Source organism: Geotrypetes seraphini, chromosome 4 (assembly GCF_902459505.1).
Source record: "Geotrypetes seraphini chromosome 4, aGeoSer1.1, whole genome shotgun sequence".
Classification (NCBI taxonomy): domain Eukaryota; kingdom Metazoa; phylum Chordata; class Amphibia; order Gymnophiona; family Dermophiidae; genus Geotrypetes; species Geotrypetes seraphini.
The window spans coordinates 235,658,771-235,675,086 of record NC_047087.1 but is presented as its reverse complement, the minus strand read 5'-3'; the positions used below and the strand labels follow the sequence as shown (position 1 = coordinate 235,675,086).

Here is a 16,316-nt window from a genome sequence, read left to right as displayed (position 1 = left end):
GTTCATACTGATACCGGATTAAGCTTGTATTCTATACCTGAATGAAGGCAACCACTTATAAAATTTGCCCCTGAATGTGTGCTTTGTGAACATAAGAATTTCCGCTGCTGGGTCAGACCAGAGGTCCATCCTGCCCAGCAGTCTGCTCACACTACGGCCCCAGGTCAAAGACCAGTGCTCTAAATGAGTCCAGTCTCACCTGCATATGTCCCAGTTTAGCAGGAACTTGTCCAGCTTAGTCTTGAAACCCTGGAGGATGTTTTCCCCTACAACAGACTCCGGAAAAGCATTCCAGCTCTCCACCACTCTCTGGGAGAAGAAGAACTTCCTTACGTTTGTACGGAATCTATCCCCTTTCAACTTTAGAGAGTGCCCTCTTGTTCTCCCTACCTTGGAGCGTGTGAACAGTCTGTCTTTATCTACTAAGTCTATTCCCTTCAGTATTTTGAATGTTTCGATCATGTCTCCTCTCAGTCTCCTCTTTTCAAGGGAGAAGAGGCCCAGTTTCTCCAATCTCTCACTGTACGGCAACTCCTCCAGCCCCTTAACCATTTTAGTCACTCTTCTCTGGACCCTTTCAAGTAGTACCATGTCCTTCTTCATGTACGGAGACCAGTGCTGGACGCAGTACTCCAGGTGAGGGCACACCATGGCCCGGTACAGCGGCATGATAACCTTCTCCGATCTGTTCGTGATCCCCTTCTTTATCATTCCTAGAATTCTGTTCGCCCTTTTTGCCACCGCAGCACATTGTGCAGACGGCTTCATTGACTTGCATAGACATTGGCAATGGAAGTTTCTCTTTACTATTCTATCAATAGGTTTAGGCACCTCTGAGGTTTAAAAGGTAATTTAGTCTACAGGTCTGTGTAAATTGTCGATCCCTGCAGAAATGCTTACCAGATATGCAATCAGATATTTTACATACATATGGCTCTTTAAAATTAATGTATTGAACATCTCAAGTAGTACTGTTTCCTTTATCACAGTAAATATTTAGCCCCCCCAAATCTGGATTTTATTTTGCCAGTACTGTAAACAGCTCTCTTTCATTTTCCAAGATATATATATAATAATAGGGCTACATTCAGTAAATGGCATCCAAAATTTAGCCCCCCAAATCTCGGTGCTCAATGCCATTCTATAACAGTCACTCAAAAATGGGCATCCATTATGAAATTAGTGTTGGTGCCCAAATTAAATGCCAGGTGATATGCCTGCTGATACTCGGTGAAATTTCTGGTGCCAAATTTGGGCATACATCCCCAGTATTCTATAATATTACATGCAAATTTTAGGAATGCAACTGACTCAGTCATGAACCTCCCATGGACATGTCCATTTTTGGGGTTGCACACTATGGGATTTGGGTGCACATTGTTATAGATATGCATCCAAATCCAAATTGGTGCCAATTAGTACCCAATTACTGGCATTGATTGACTTCTTAGCCAATTTAGTTGGGCGTACTTCTTGGATCAGTGTACAATTTTGGGCATCATGTGTAGAATCCAGAGGATAATATTTTTGCTTTTCTTACTTAGGTAACAGTGATCCCTCCTGCTTTTCAGAAGGAAATGAAACATCAGTGGGAAATCTTTCTTACTTCAGTCACAAACTAGTTGAAAAACTATACAGCGGAATGTTTGCTTCAAATCCCAAACAAATCCTATGTTTTATTACTGAACAAATCACAATGGTAAGTTGTGACACATATTGAATTATTTCATATGTATATTATATGCTACTGGTTTCCTTAGGTTTGATTTCACTTCAAAAGAAAGAAAGAAAAACCCACAGCAGTGATATTTTCAAATAGGCACTTGATAGTTGCAAATAGGTCAGGTTTTCAGGATATCCATATCAGATATTCATGAAACAGATTTGCATGCTTATTGACATCATGATATGCAAATCTGTCTCATGCGTATGCATTTTGCATTCCTCCAGAACCATCAGTGATTCAAGAAAATAATAGGAAGAAGAATCAATGATGAGAAAGCAGAATCCATGCTCATTGTGCATCAAGAGGTGTATAGATCCAGCAAGAATACAGAGTTGCTAGTACAGGTTGATCAGTACAACTATTAATGCAGTTAGGTAATAGTTTCAAATACATAGTTACAAGTACAAGTAGGTCATTATTGGCTCGTCGTTATATCCCAGGAGTTGCATTAAACGGTTTAAAAATGGGCTTTTACAACTACATAAGACTCTCTGTTAACCAGAACTCAATTAACCAGAACTCTCAAGCAACCGAAAAAAAAATCAAAGTACTGTAATACTTTAAATGAAAATAAAATCAATTTCTGGTGGAAATTTAAGTATAAACTTAGCACACCACACCTGAGTATGCCTATGCTTTGCCTACCACATGTCCGGTAGTTTGTCTAGTTTATGGTATGGTATAGTATGGGGGTATAGTATTAGGCCTATTTTTAACAGTAACTCTCAAGCAACCAGAAACTACATTTATTCAGCATCTATCAATCCACGTGGGTGCTGGTTAACTGAGAGTCCACTGTACTATTTTAGCTACTTCAGGGTTAGCTGTCATGGTAAAGAAATGCTTTTGAAAGTATTCTGAACTTAACACTATATTTGCTTTGGCGACTACTGCTACACTCTGAGCTGAGAAACAGAGAAATGTAAAACAGGATGTTATAAAGACCACATGGCCTATCCAGTCTGCTCATCCATACTACCTCCTATCTCTTCCTCTTCTTAAAAAGTCCCGATGTGCTTCTCCTACAATTTTTTGAATCCAGATGCAATCTTTGTCTCTAACACCTCAAGTCTATCCCTTTTTAACTTCACTCTATGCCCTTTCATTTCAGAGTTTCCTTTCAGGTTAAAGAGGCTTTCATTTTTAATCTGGAAATATTTAAATGCCTCTTTCATATCTCCTGTGTTTTGCTTTCCTTCCAGAGTGTACATATTGAGATCTGTAAGTCTATTCCCATACACTTTATGGTAGTGCCACCATCTGAACTGACTCCATACTATTTACAGTGGTACCTTGGTTTACGAGCATAATTCATTCCAGAAGCACTCGTATATCAAAGCAACTTTTCCCATAAGAGTTAGTGTAAACTTGAACAATTCGTTCCACATCCCCAAAAACTTAATTACCATTAGGGACGCCTCCCCCGCTGCCTCTGCCACAGACCCATCCACGCAGCTCCTCCAATTCTCCTCCTCTGCTGCTGTTCGCTGCCTCTCACTGTGAGTGGTGCTGGCTAAGCAAACCGCCGCCGCCGCCACAGAGCCTGACTGAACACTGTTGACTCTGCCGCTCCCGGACGCTGCCCCCCCCCCCGCCCGGATGCCACTACCCCCTCTGCTGGGACTCTCAGGTGCTGGCTCACTCCTGCCAGATGCACCCTGACTCCCATGCTCCACCTGAGGCTGCTATCGCCTCTTCCTCCCTCCTCCCCGACTGGCCCTGTCCTTATCCCTGCACCGCTGGTGATAGAATGTGCCTGCCGCCGGTCTGCTGCTGAGCCTTGAGCATCTGCGCATGCTCAGGCCTTCTGGATCTCACCCTCTCCAAGATTCTCATGAGATCTCGAGTCTCATGAGAATCTCCGTGAGGATGAGATCCAGAAGGCCTTGATCATGCGCAGATGCTCAAGGCTCAGCAGCAGATTGGCGGCAGGCACTTTCTAACTTCGGTGGCATACGGGTAAGGACAGGGCCGGTCGGTAGATGGGGAGGAGACAATCGTGAAGGGAGAAAGCAGTGCCGGTGGCCTCGGGGGGAGCAATACTGTTGGTTCCCGCGGTCGGGTCGGGTCGGGTGGGGGCTCGCAAATCGAGTCAATGCTCGGTTCGCGAGTCAAAAGTTTGCTGAGTGTTTTGCTCGTCTTGCAAAACACTCGCAAACCGGGTTACTCGTAACTGTATATCTTTTTAAAGGTGCAGTCTCCAGAATTGTACACAGTACTCTAAATGAGCTCCCACCAAAGACTTGTATGGCATTATCACCTCTTTTTATCCTGTTCACCATTACTCTCCTTATTCACCCAAGCATCCTTCTGGCATTGGCCATTGCCTTTTTTAACTGTTGTCCACCTTAAGATAGTCAGATACAGTCACCGCCAGGTCTTGCTCTTATTTTGTACACTGAAGTACTTCACCCCATATATTGTACTGTCCCCTTGGGTTTTGCAGCTCAAATGCATAATTTTGTATATATTTAGCATTAAATATAAACTGCCAATTTTTGAGCCATTCTTCAAGCTTCACTAGATCCTGCCTCAGGCTATCCACACTATTTAGTGTGTCTAACATATTACAAATTTGCAAAAAGGCAAATTGTACCAGTTAGCCTATCTGTAATATCATTCACAAAGTTGTTAAAAATAGCATCCCAAAAAACTGATCTCTGCCCCATCTCCTAAAGCCCCTATAAATGGTCCCATTAGCTGAAAATCTGACTCTTCCCTGAACCTCCCCCTCAGTGCCCTCCATCACTTACCCAAAGGTATCTCTGGTAGTCTACTATATACTATATACCCTCCATTCCTGCCCTATTGCAGCCTAGGTTCAAAATGGCATATATGACTCCTAGTTGTAGTCTTGTGGTACTATCGCTAGGGAGCAATCTTCCAAATAAGGAGTGATTAGAATACTAGCATATATCCCCATGTGCACATACTGTATATTCCAAATTTTGCTAAATTTTAACTCAGGCCATAACAGAGCAGGAGCTAAGGGTTCTCTTGTGTTAAGAAGCTCATGGTAGACAGTATCACAGACCTGTACTACGCCTCCTGCATTAAAAAGCCAGCTGCTGTGGTACAATGTATTAAAATGTTCCATAAGTGTATTGCTGTGAAATATTTTTGCACTGAGGTTTCTGACAAGAACATAACTTTTGATTATTACCCAGCTTGTAAGTAGGTATAAGTATGTGTGTCTCAGCAGTATGCATACTTTCATCTACAAGGGGGTGCTGAAACGTTCTGAGCCCAACCAAGAATAGAATGACTTGAATATGGTTCAATCAATGAACTGAAATAATATCAAAACATAGACCTTAAATTTTGCAAATCGGCACTTAACAAAATAAGAAAGCATTGTTTTCAGCTACGGTAGCAAAATAACAAGAGATTCATTGATAGAACCCTAGCATTCCAAGCGGGCAAATGGAACAATTGCCTTACTGCCCTCATTTCCAACTCCCCGCCCTACCACCTGTTCAGGAAGTCACTAAAAACCTACCTCTTCGACAAATTCCGCTAACGCTGCCTTCCCCCCTTCCCTGCACCCTCCTGACCTCGATATGCCTCCATGCCCTCCGACTACGCCCCCCTCCCAAGCCACTATGGCCTCTCTTACTCAATCTCTGCTTTATCTAATTGCCCTGCCTTATCATTGCCTCTCATTTAACATCACCGTAAATGTATCACCGCTATAACATGTAACATCGCTGTATACGCACAGCCTCCTCTTTAGTATATGCCTTTTTACTACTGCTATTCATGTAACATCTCTGTAAATGTAACAACACTATAATATGTATCATCGCTGTAAATGTACAGTCTCTTCTATTGTTAACCGCATTGAACTTCCATGGTATTGCGGTATACAAGAATAAAGTTATTATTATTATTATTATTATAACACTCAGAATTTAGGAAGTTGGTTGGTTGGGCTGAGAACTTTTCAGCACCCCTACATATGTACTGTGGAGATGTGTGAAGAATGGAACAGGATGCATAGTTCTGTTTGCACAAAAATATATGCATTATTTTCTTCCCAGAGTTTGTCCAATAATTCATTGCAAAACTACAAGCCTGGTTTTACTTTATTGGTACAAACCTTTCGTGTACTTTCTCCTGAGGCAATAAGCCAGACACAAGTCTGTGTGGACTTAGAGCTTGGATATTGGTGCAGTGTGTGCCAATGTGAGCAGATTTTTGCCTGTGTAGTTAAAAGTGTGAATTTGTATTTGCATTACTTATTTAAAAACAAAAGCAAAGTTCTGTCTCTGTAACAAGAGACCTAGAAGTACTAGATGTTCTTATAAAGATAACATATTAAAACAGTGTAAAAGAACTAATGTGAATGGGGAAAGCATTTCTTTTTTTCTTAGGTTCACCATGGCAAAATCACTAAAAACTTGGCCTAATTAGAAATGCTCATGTGCCTCACGGTGGAATAAACACAACGAGCGACCAATAAAATATCCCTCAATTTGCATGCATGTCTTTTGTCTTTATAGGTAATGGACAATGCTGTTTCTCAAAGGGAAGCCATCTTCAATAATCTGTATAGCAGTTTGAACAAGGCTATTCTTTACTGCTTGTCCAGATCACGTCAGTCACTTGCTGAATTGCTAAACCTCCTATATGTGCTGAAAGTTCTTCTTGACCAGTGGGATATCATCTTTGCTACTTACAATTCTAACATAAAATTTATCACCTGTCTCATGCACTGTTTGTTCCAAATCAAATCTGGAAGGTAGAGCACTTTTTTAAATTGTCTGTCTCTACTATTTTTGAAATCATCTCTCTGTTGGGCTATAGAAGGAGGTTTGGATGTTGGTACCAGGAGGGGCTTAGGTTAGGGGTTAAGGTACAAAAATCCTAATAAGGTCTTGGAACATTCAGGGATCATTATTGATCTTGCAAGCCTACTGTTTTTCGTTGACTGCAGTTAGTTTTTGTACCCTTGTGCTGTGCACCTGCTTTGCAGCAAGTACAAAGTATGCATAATAGGGTACTGTATAAGAGGAAATTTATCCATCCCTAATCTGACTCTCTTTCACCATAGGCTCTAAAGCATGAGTATTGCAAAACAGCATGCATGCATGCATTTGCTGACTGAGAGGAAGGCAGTTGAGAAACTGTTTACCCACGCAAATTGCTTTGTACATTATCTTCCCTAAGCAGGAAATATTCACATGCCTTTTTGACATTCCAGTGAAAGAAAGAAACAGGGAGGCCAATTTTGGGGATATTTCAGATGTGGTGAGGAAAATAGTTTCATTTCAGAGATGCATATGGAGATCAAGTGTGCATGTGTTTTTTTTATTATGCAATATACTTGATGGATTAGGCTCCTAATGCTTTTCAGTGAGATCCCATTGCAGCTATTTTTGTTCAAATATACGTGGCCCATGTGAAATGAGCTGATTATTTCTAGTTGACATGATATATTATATAAGATCCAATTATAAAAGGATAGCAAAGTTTTTCAGTTATGTTGTGTTAAATGCAAAGTAGAGAATGATACCGTGACAAAATTCATCACTGTTACCATCCCCACAGATAATCACGGGAAACAATCCTGTGCCATTCTTTAGTGTCTTATCTCAACCTCAGTCCTTCTACACTAGCATTCTTTAATGCAAGGCTTGAGGGTCAGTGGTTGTGCCCATTCATATTCTGATTCTACCCTCTCTTCTTAAAGAATGACATGGAGATGGTTTTCCGCGGTTATCTGCAGGACAGGAACGGTGATGAATTTTGTCACCGTGTCATTCTCTAATGCAAAGCCTCTGTGCATTCTCAGTATCTGACTATGAATCATCTCACTTTATACTGTCTAGTAGAGCAGCTGGAAAACATTTTGGCCCAAGAACCACTTTGGAGGCCAAATCCAGGGAAGGGCCAATGAGAGGCTGTAGGGCACCCTCTTGGAAATTTGTGAAGAGAAAGAAGGGTTCCATGAAAATCAAAGGAATGGAGAAAGGAAGTCCCCTCCCTCCTTGCCCCTGGAGATCTGAGGAGCCAATACACGGACTTCTTTTTTCTAAATTCTTTATTCATTTTTTCATCTTACAACAAGTACACAATATTAAATCATTTAAAACTTTTACACATCATTTGAATTTCTTTCTATTGTCATCTTAAATACATAAATTTATTCCCTCCCCATCCACCCTTCCCTCAAATATTTCAATCAAAAATATCATATAAATATTGTATTCTTAATTATTAATTAACCTTTAAATAGAACTTTATACCATCCCCCCTCCCCCTATGTATATATATATATATATATATATATATATATACTTTCAATACACGGACTTCATGTCATTTGCTAGGCTAGTAGTTTCCAAAGGGCAGATGTATCATGCAAGCCACTTCTGGTTTTGCGAATGATATTTGGGTGGAGCATTGCTTTTCTCTGCCTCTGAGGCTGAGAATTTAGGGGTGAACAGCCTGTATGGAGCACATAAATTATTCTTCACTTCATTTTTTTCTCTTTCAGTTATCCAGAGGGATTTGGAGTTGAACCTGAGCCACGGAGACCTATATGGCATCAGATTTTCCTACATAAAGATGAGGAGGTAGAAGGAGGGCATGATCTTCCTTCTCCACAAGATGGTAATAGACACCTTAAATGCAGATTAAGTTGATTTAGGGGTAATTATGTGATTGAGTGCACATGTAAATGGAATGCATATGCTTTTCCCTCTATATGAAAGTATGCCCATAGTTCTTTGAAAATTTCTCCAGGGAATTTTATGATCCTTGCATTTGGGTTATTTAATATTACAATATGGGGCTCATAATCGAAAGAGAAAAACGTCCAAAAAGCAGCCTAAGTCGGCACTTGGACGATCATAAACGAAAGACGTCCAAGTGCCGATAATCAAACCGGGTTTTGGACGTATTTCTAAACGACCTAGGCCTTCATAGTGCCGCTGAACGACTATAGCTAAATGGGCTTTTCAGGAGGAGTGTCGAGGGTAGGATTTGGGCGAAACGTGGGCAGGCTTAGACTTAGTCATACAGCATGTATAACTAAAAGTTTTACAACAGAGCCTAGACGGAACTTGGACGTTGTGACTTAGACCATTTAAAACATAGTCTAAGTCACAAAAAACCACCTAAAGTCACCAGATAAGCACTGCAAACACATAATACAGTAATCCCCACACAATACCCGTGATCACCAACCCACCCCCAACCTCATAAAAATCATAATCACACCTTTATAATTCAGCCTCCAGACCATCATCACCTGGTAGCCTGGCATAGGAAAGCCTAGTTGTCCAGCACAGAGGTGGCTTAAGCCATCTTGCATGTGGGTTATGGACTCATGGAGAGGAAGACCCATGCCCATAAGCCCCTGTAATCACTGCATTGATACTTAAACATGTGCACTCCTCTATACACCCCCAAAACCCTTTTTTACTGGTATATAAGTGGCTCCAAAGCCATAAGGGCTATTAGGGTGATAGGTAAGTAGGTCTAGGGCACAGTTCTTCAACCGCCGATCCGTGGACCGGTGTCGGTCCGCAGGAAATTTTTGCCGGTCTGCGCAGGGCCGGCAAGATTGACTCACTTCAACTTCCTGCCGGTCCACGCAGGGCCGGCAAAATCAACATGTGAAGCGTGCGCTGGGCCGGAGAGATCTTGGGGAGCCTCCGACAGTGGCTTTCTCCCCTCTCTGCAGCTCTCCTTTACTTCCCAGCGCAGCGATTCACGAAGGCAGCCTCGGGGCTTTTGCTGAGTCGCGGCTGTCTCTGATGATGCAACTTCCTCTTTCCTCAGAGGCGGCGCGACCCAACAAAGGACCCGAGGCTGCCTTCGTGAATCGCTGCACTGGGAAGTAAGAAGAGCTGCTGGGAGGGGAGAAAACCACAGTGTTCCCTCTAAGGTGAGCGCATGAGCGATCGCTCACTATTTTCAGTGGTGTCGCTCATGCTTCTTCTGGTGTCGCTCACTGGAGCGGAGGCGGTGGTGGTCTGCCCTGCTCGCCTAAGATGCAGCAGCAGCGGCGGCTCCTTTCCTGATCCCCGCAATCAGTGGCGTACTAAGTGGGGGGGCGGTCCGCCCCTTGTTCTCATTGGTGTAATGCCAGCCCTGCAGCTCTGGACTTCCCCACACCTGCCCCCCCTTCGGATCGCTATTATTTTAAATGTTATAGCGGCGGCGCTGTATCCATCAGTGGAGACGTCTAACCTCGGCCTGACCCGGAACTCTTACTGCAACAGTGACTTCCTGTTCCTGCCTAGACGGGCGGCTGCTGCAGTAAGAGTTCCGGGGCAGGCCGAGGTTAGACGTCTCCACTGATGGATACAGCGCCGCCGCTATAACATTTAAAATAATAGCGATCCGGGGAGGGGGGGGGGGGGGAAGGTGCGGGTAAGTCCGGAGCTGCAGGGCCTGCGTTAGAGGGAGTAAGAGTTGATGGTGTCACAGGGTCCCGCGGGGGGAGGGAGGAAGGAAGAAGAGGAACCAAAGCATGGCAATTTTGGGGGAGCAGGTGTGGGGAAGTCCAGAACTGCAGGGGAGAGTGTTGCGGTACCCAGTTGGAGGGAGAAGGAAGACGAGGGAGGGAATGAAAGGAGAAGCCAGGGCTTGGAGGGAAGGAAGAAGGTATGCCAGACTAAGGAAAAAGGAAGGGGGAGATGTGAGAGCATGGAGGGGGAGGGAAAGATGGAAGAAAAGGAAAGGAGAGAGATGCCAGAGAATCAGGGAAGGGAAGATACCAGACTATGGGGTGCGAAGGAAAGAAAGGAGAAGAGAGAGATGCCAGAGCATAGGGGATGGGGTGGTGACAGAGAGAAAAAAATGGAGAGGTGGCAGAGCTGGCTGGCTTTGGGGGTGGGCAAAATCTGGAAGGCAGTGGGGGGACATAAGAAGGAGGCACTGGGGGCACAAAGGACACAGGAAGGAGGCACTGGGGGCACTATGGACACGGGAAGGAGGCACTGGGGGCACTAAGGACATGGGAAGGAAGGAGGGAGGGAATAGAATGGGACAATTGTTGGGCCTGAGTGCAGAAAGAAAGAAAGGATACACGGTCAATTAATAGATGTCCCCTTTTGATGAAAAAAATAAATGGTCACGTTACCACTGACTTACTTTCTCTTCAGCAGTCAGCATCCGCACTGAGGTGCAGGAAGGTCCCGCGATGATTCGTCTGCTGGCTCTGCTCTGGAAGAAGTAAGTTACGTCGGAGGGGGTGGACCCGGTAGACGCAGTCATTGCGGGACATTGCCGCAACTCCCTGCGTCTGCCGGGTCCACCCCTCCAATGTAACTTACTTCTTCCAGAGAAGAGCCAGCAGACAAGTCATCGTGGGCCCTTCCAGCATGCGGCTGCTGAGTCCGCTCTAGAGCAAGTACATCGGAGTGGGGTGGATTGGCAGCAGGCAGCTACCATCATCGCGGGACCTTGATGCATGAAGGGAGAGAAAGGAGCAGGACTGCTGGAATGGAAGAGTGGTGGAGGGAAAGAAAGGGGGCAGGGTGGTATGGAAGGGTGGTGCTGATGGAATTGATGTACAGAGAAAGGGGAGAGACATAAGGGGGAAGGGTATTGGAGGGAAAGAAAGGGGGAAGATGCTGATTGAAGAGGGGTGGATGGAGGGAGAAAGGGCAGACATTGGATGGTAGTGGGGAGCCTATGCTGGATGGAAGTGCAGATGGGAGAGATAAGGGAGCAAATGCCAGAAGGAAATGGGAGGAGAGAAAGAGGGGAGCAGATGCTGGATGGAAGTGGACAGAGAGAGGAGAAGGTACTAGATGGAAGGGTTGGAGAAAGAGGGTACATGATGGAAGGAGGGGATAAATAAAAGGAGGGCACATGATGGGGAGAAAAGGATTGAGTTAGGGAAACACTGGAGGGGTGAGGGAAAGAGGTGGCAAGCTTTAGGTAGACAGTAAAAAAGGACATTGATGAGAGGGTAGTAAGAACATAATCTAGACAGATGCAGAAAATAAATTGAAAAGGGAAATGAGGGAAAAAGGGAAAGGGATTGCAGAGGAGAGGTGTGGGAGAGGGAAGGAGAGGAGAGAGATGCCAGACCAATGGGGGTGAAAGGAGAGATGAAAGGGGGAGGCATACAGTTTCTGGAAGGGGCATAGAAGGAGAGAAGATGCCATATAGGGGAAGAGAGAAGGCAGATAGTGGATGGAAGGAAGAGAGTTACAAGAAGATGAGGAAAGCAGAAACCACAGAAGACAAAGGTAGAAAAAAAAATTATATTTATTTATTGATTTAGGAGACATGTGTCACTGTTTCTGTGAAGCATTGTATGCAGAGTCCAGCTTCTTGCTGGTTCAATTTAACCTTTGTCTATGTATTTTTATTTTATCCCCCCTTTTACAAAACTGTGAAGTGTTTTTTAGCACCAGCCGTGGTGGTAGCAGCTCTGATGCTCACAATTCTATGAGCATCAGAGCTGTTACCTCCGTAGCTAAAATCCACATTACAGTTTTGTAAAAGAGGGAGGGGTTAGTTTGTGATTACATATTCCATAATAGGCGAAGGTGTGTTCTGTGTGTTTGAAAGACATAGTTTTCTGTTAGGATTGACGGTGTAGGATTGATCTGTGCTGGTCTGGCTTGTTTAATTTTATTGTTTAGGTGTATTGATGTACTGTTCACTGCAATATGTAAGATGCTGCCTTTTCCTAGATACTCATGTGTGACGTGTGGCTTGTTACTAAAAATCATGTTTTTCGTACAGATGGGGGGGGGGGGGCAAAAAATGATGGGTGTTACATATGCTAGGTACGCCACTGCATTATGTAAAGATACCAGAAAGCTAGCGAAGCAAAAACTTTAAGTAAATTGTTATTCTTCTAAGTTTTGAGTATTTAACCCTCCCACAATCTCATGGGCACTCGTTTCAAGTTTCAAGTTTATTGAGATTTTGATTTAAATGCAATATCAAATATTTTCAATGTGTATAACAAAAATAAATTTTGGGAAATAAATAAAACCATTTGAACAATAAACATACAAACATATCCATAGATATCCATAGGCAGGGGAAAAAAGGGACAGCTGCTACTGGAGAGGGAGAAAGAGAGATGCTGCTGGGAGGGGAGGAGGGAAATGAATCTGGGAAGCTGCTGGGCAAGGAAAAAAAGGGACAGCTGCTACTGGAGAGGGAGAAGGAGAGATGATGCTGGGAGGAGAGGAGGGAAATGAATCTGGGAAGCTGCTGGGCAAGGAAAAAAAGGGACAGCTGCTACTGGAGAGGGAGAAGGAGAGATGCTGCTGGGAGGAGAGGAGGGAAATGAATCTGGGAAGCTGCTGGGCAAGGGAAAAAAAAGGGACAGCTGCTACTGGAGAGGGAGAAGGAGAAATGCTTCTGGGAGGGGAGGAGGGAAAGGAATCTGGGAAGCTGCTGGGTAAGGGAAAAAAGGGACAGCTGCTACTGGAGAGGGAGAAGGAGAGATGCTTTTGGGAGGGGAGGAGGGAAAGGAATCTGGGAAGCTGCTGGGCAAGGGAAAAAAAGGGACAGCTGCTACTGGAGAGGGAGAAGGAGAGATGCTGCTGGGAGGGGAGGGAAGAGAATTACTGCTGGACAGGAGGAGGAGGGAAGGGAGAATGAAAAAAGGAAGGAAACAGCTGGCAGATAGATTAGAGGAGGGGAAGGGGAGACACAGGCATGAGAAAGTAGAGAGATTGATAATAGGAAGGGGTCAGCAGAAAAATAAGCAGAGAGGGACAACGATGATAGATCTGGTGTAGGAGAGATAAAAATGAAGAGAGCAGTGAAGCTGGAATGAATCATGTAAAAAGGAGAGAGGGGGCACAAGCTGGATGGAAAGGGGAGAGGGGCATAGAAAGAAGACAGATACCATATGGAAGGGGAAGAGGACAGACAGTGGATGGAAGGGGCAGATGCTGGATTGAAGAGACAGAGAGGGCAGACGCTGGAAGGAAGAGAGTGAAAAGAAGATTGAAAGCAGAAACTAGAGACGACAAAAGGTAGAAAAAAATAATTTTATTTCTATTTTGTGATTAGAATATATCAGATTTGAAATATATATCCTGCTAGAGCTGGTGTTAGACATAACTGGGGACTGCAAAGCCCAGGCAGTGCTTCTTTAGCTTCCAGCTGGCTTAGGGCGCACTCTGACCAGGGGGCAGTTGCCCTAGTTGCACTCCCCTAAAACTATTCCTATCATGTGTGACTGCAGTATTCTGTTAGCATGATATTTCTGTGTAGCATTCTGTAATAATTTGGCTTGTTCAGTTTTCTTGATAGTAGAGGGGATATATGTGAAAGGGAGGGGAGACAGGGGTTTTGTTGATCCTGCTCTGAATTATTTGTATTTGTAAAATGACAATTGTACAGAATATTGTTTCTTTTCATACTTTAATAAAATACATTCAATATAAAATCATAACTGAGGCTTGTGTGGATGGGATCAGATGATTTGTGGGGACCGACTCGTGGAGATGGGGTGGAAACGGGGTTTTTAAATTTTAGTCCTAGTAGTTTGCCGGTCCACAAAATAATTCTTTTTTTTCTGCCGGTCCACGGGTGTAAAAAGGTTGAAGAACACTGGTCTAGGGGATTCTGGAGGTGGTTTGGAGGGGGCTCACCGTGACCTATAAGGGAGCTGTAGTGAGGAGAAGACATGGAATCCTTTTAGTGAAGTTCACAGCAATGTCCTGTAGGTGCCATGTCTGGGTGTTCAGTCCATCAGTTTGCAGACCCCTCCCACATCCAACAGGGCTTGTTCTAGGCATTTTTGACTTGGACGAAAAGTTGGGCGAAAATGTGGTATTTTTACTTTTACTTAAGTGCTTTGACCAAGTACTTTGAACAACACTGCTCAGGTGTACATGTTTTTCTGCTTTAAATTGTCATTCACTTGTCTACTTCCTCTATTCCTGCCCTCATCTCTACTTTGTGAGGCACCTGTACTATCCAAATATTCACCCTATAAAAATGTCATAGGCAGTTTTTTGTTTTTTTCAGTACAAGAGGAAATTCTGAAAGCAGTGGAAGTTGTGTGGGATCAACTGATATCTCAACGACGGCAGACACTGGAAGATACTTTCAAGATCGACCTCTCTGTCAAACAAGGAGACCGAGAAAGTGAAGTCAAGATAACCGAGGTCACCCCTTTGTGGGAAGAAGCAGCTGCAAAGTCCTGGCAACACTACTTAGGTCTCTAGAATTATTCACAGGTTTACAAGTAGGCAGACAGAAGAATCCCTCGCCTTGGGATACAAGCAAAAACAACAACAAAAAAGCAAGGGGTTATATCTTAGCAACCAAAACAAGTCTTTATTAGAAACAGTAGGTCCCAACAAGGATCCCAGTTTCGGTGTTAAAAAAATGCCTTCTTCAGGGGACACTTTGATAGAACGATACAGGTTTTAAAAAAAAAATAAAATGTTTTTACAGCATCAAGCGCAGCTCGCTATTTCTGCTCCAGCAGTTTTTTTGAGAACCTGTATCGTTCTATCAAAGTGTCCCCTGAAGAAGGTGGTTTTTTTTACGCCAAAACTGGGATCCTTGTTGGGACCTACTGTTTCTAATAAAGACTTGTTTTGGTTGCTAAGATATCCCCCTTGCCAGGTTTACAAGCAAACATAAAAATGCCTCTTTTTATTCTGACTTCTATTACATATGATGATTTTTCTTAAACAAAAGGTCATCTGAATTTATTTGGCTTGTTTTGGGGTTTGTGTGAATATTCACAGATCTGAAGTAGTGTGAAAATACCCCCCGATTCTGCAGTACTGCAATTATTTGCATGTGGATTTAGCAAACATTGAGATTCAGTTGAGTCAGGATTGGTTAAAAATTAGTGTCTTTCTAGTTCCCTGGTGTTTACATTTAATCTGGTATGGTTTGCACTATCCCTGTAATCGTAGATAATAGCAGTCAACAGTAAAATATGTGTTTATATTTTTGGTGACCACTCACACTCAGAAAAATCTGACTTCCGATTCATCAGCAGATAATATTCAGGATAACACCAAACAAGATTGCTAGTCATAAAGTTAAATTTTCAAAAGTCTATTGAGATTGGCACATGTAAATTAAGGAGTTTCATGCATAATTATAAGAATTAATTTGTTTGTTTATAAAAAAAAACCCAAAGTAATTCAAGTAGACTATTTACACCTAAATGCTATAGACCAGACATGAGCAACTCCGGTCCTCGAGGGCCGGAATCCAATCGGGTTTTCAGGATTTCCCCAATGAATATGCATTGAAAGCAGTGCAAATAGATCTCATGCATATTCATTGGGGAAATCCTGAAAACCCAATTGGATTCCGGCCCTCGAGGACCGGAGTTGCCCATATCTGCTATAGACGGTTCAATTTTTCTACATTGTTCACTGTGCAATAATAGTAAATCTCACCTTCTTTAAGTATAGGGCACACTGCATTCAAAAACCACATTCTAAGATCCCAAACTTAATGGGGGTAGTTCTATAAAGAAGACGCCTACATTTCTGCACCAGGTACATGTATAAAGGATTAGAATACCAGCATATATATGTGTATGTGTGCATATACATGCCTATATACTAGTATTTCACATAAGCTCTATTCATTAACCCCCTCCTTTACAAAGACGCGCTAG

At 43.3% G+C, this 16,316-nt stretch overlaps 1 protein-coding gene across 4 annotated transcripts in view; it reads left to right on the top strand.

Annotated features, from left to right (window-relative positions):
- The window catches only part of WDFY4 (WDFY family member 4), a 613,830-nt gene that overhangs the window by 278,629 nt on the left and 318,885 nt on the right, over positions 1-16,316 (top strand). For all 4 annotated transcript variants that reach the window (XM_033941175.1, XM_033941176.1, XM_033941173.1 and 1 more), the window contains exons 35-38: positions 1,545-1,699; positions 6,229-6,467; positions 8,226-8,341; positions 14,693-14,884. In XM_033941175.1, coding sequence (XP_033797066.1) covers positions 1,545-1,699; positions 6,229-6,467; positions 8,226-8,341; positions 14,693-14,884 — 702 coding nt within the window. The remainder of the gene's footprint in view (positions 1-1,544; positions 1,700-6,228; positions 6,468-8,225; positions 8,342-14,692; positions 14,885-16,316) is intronic.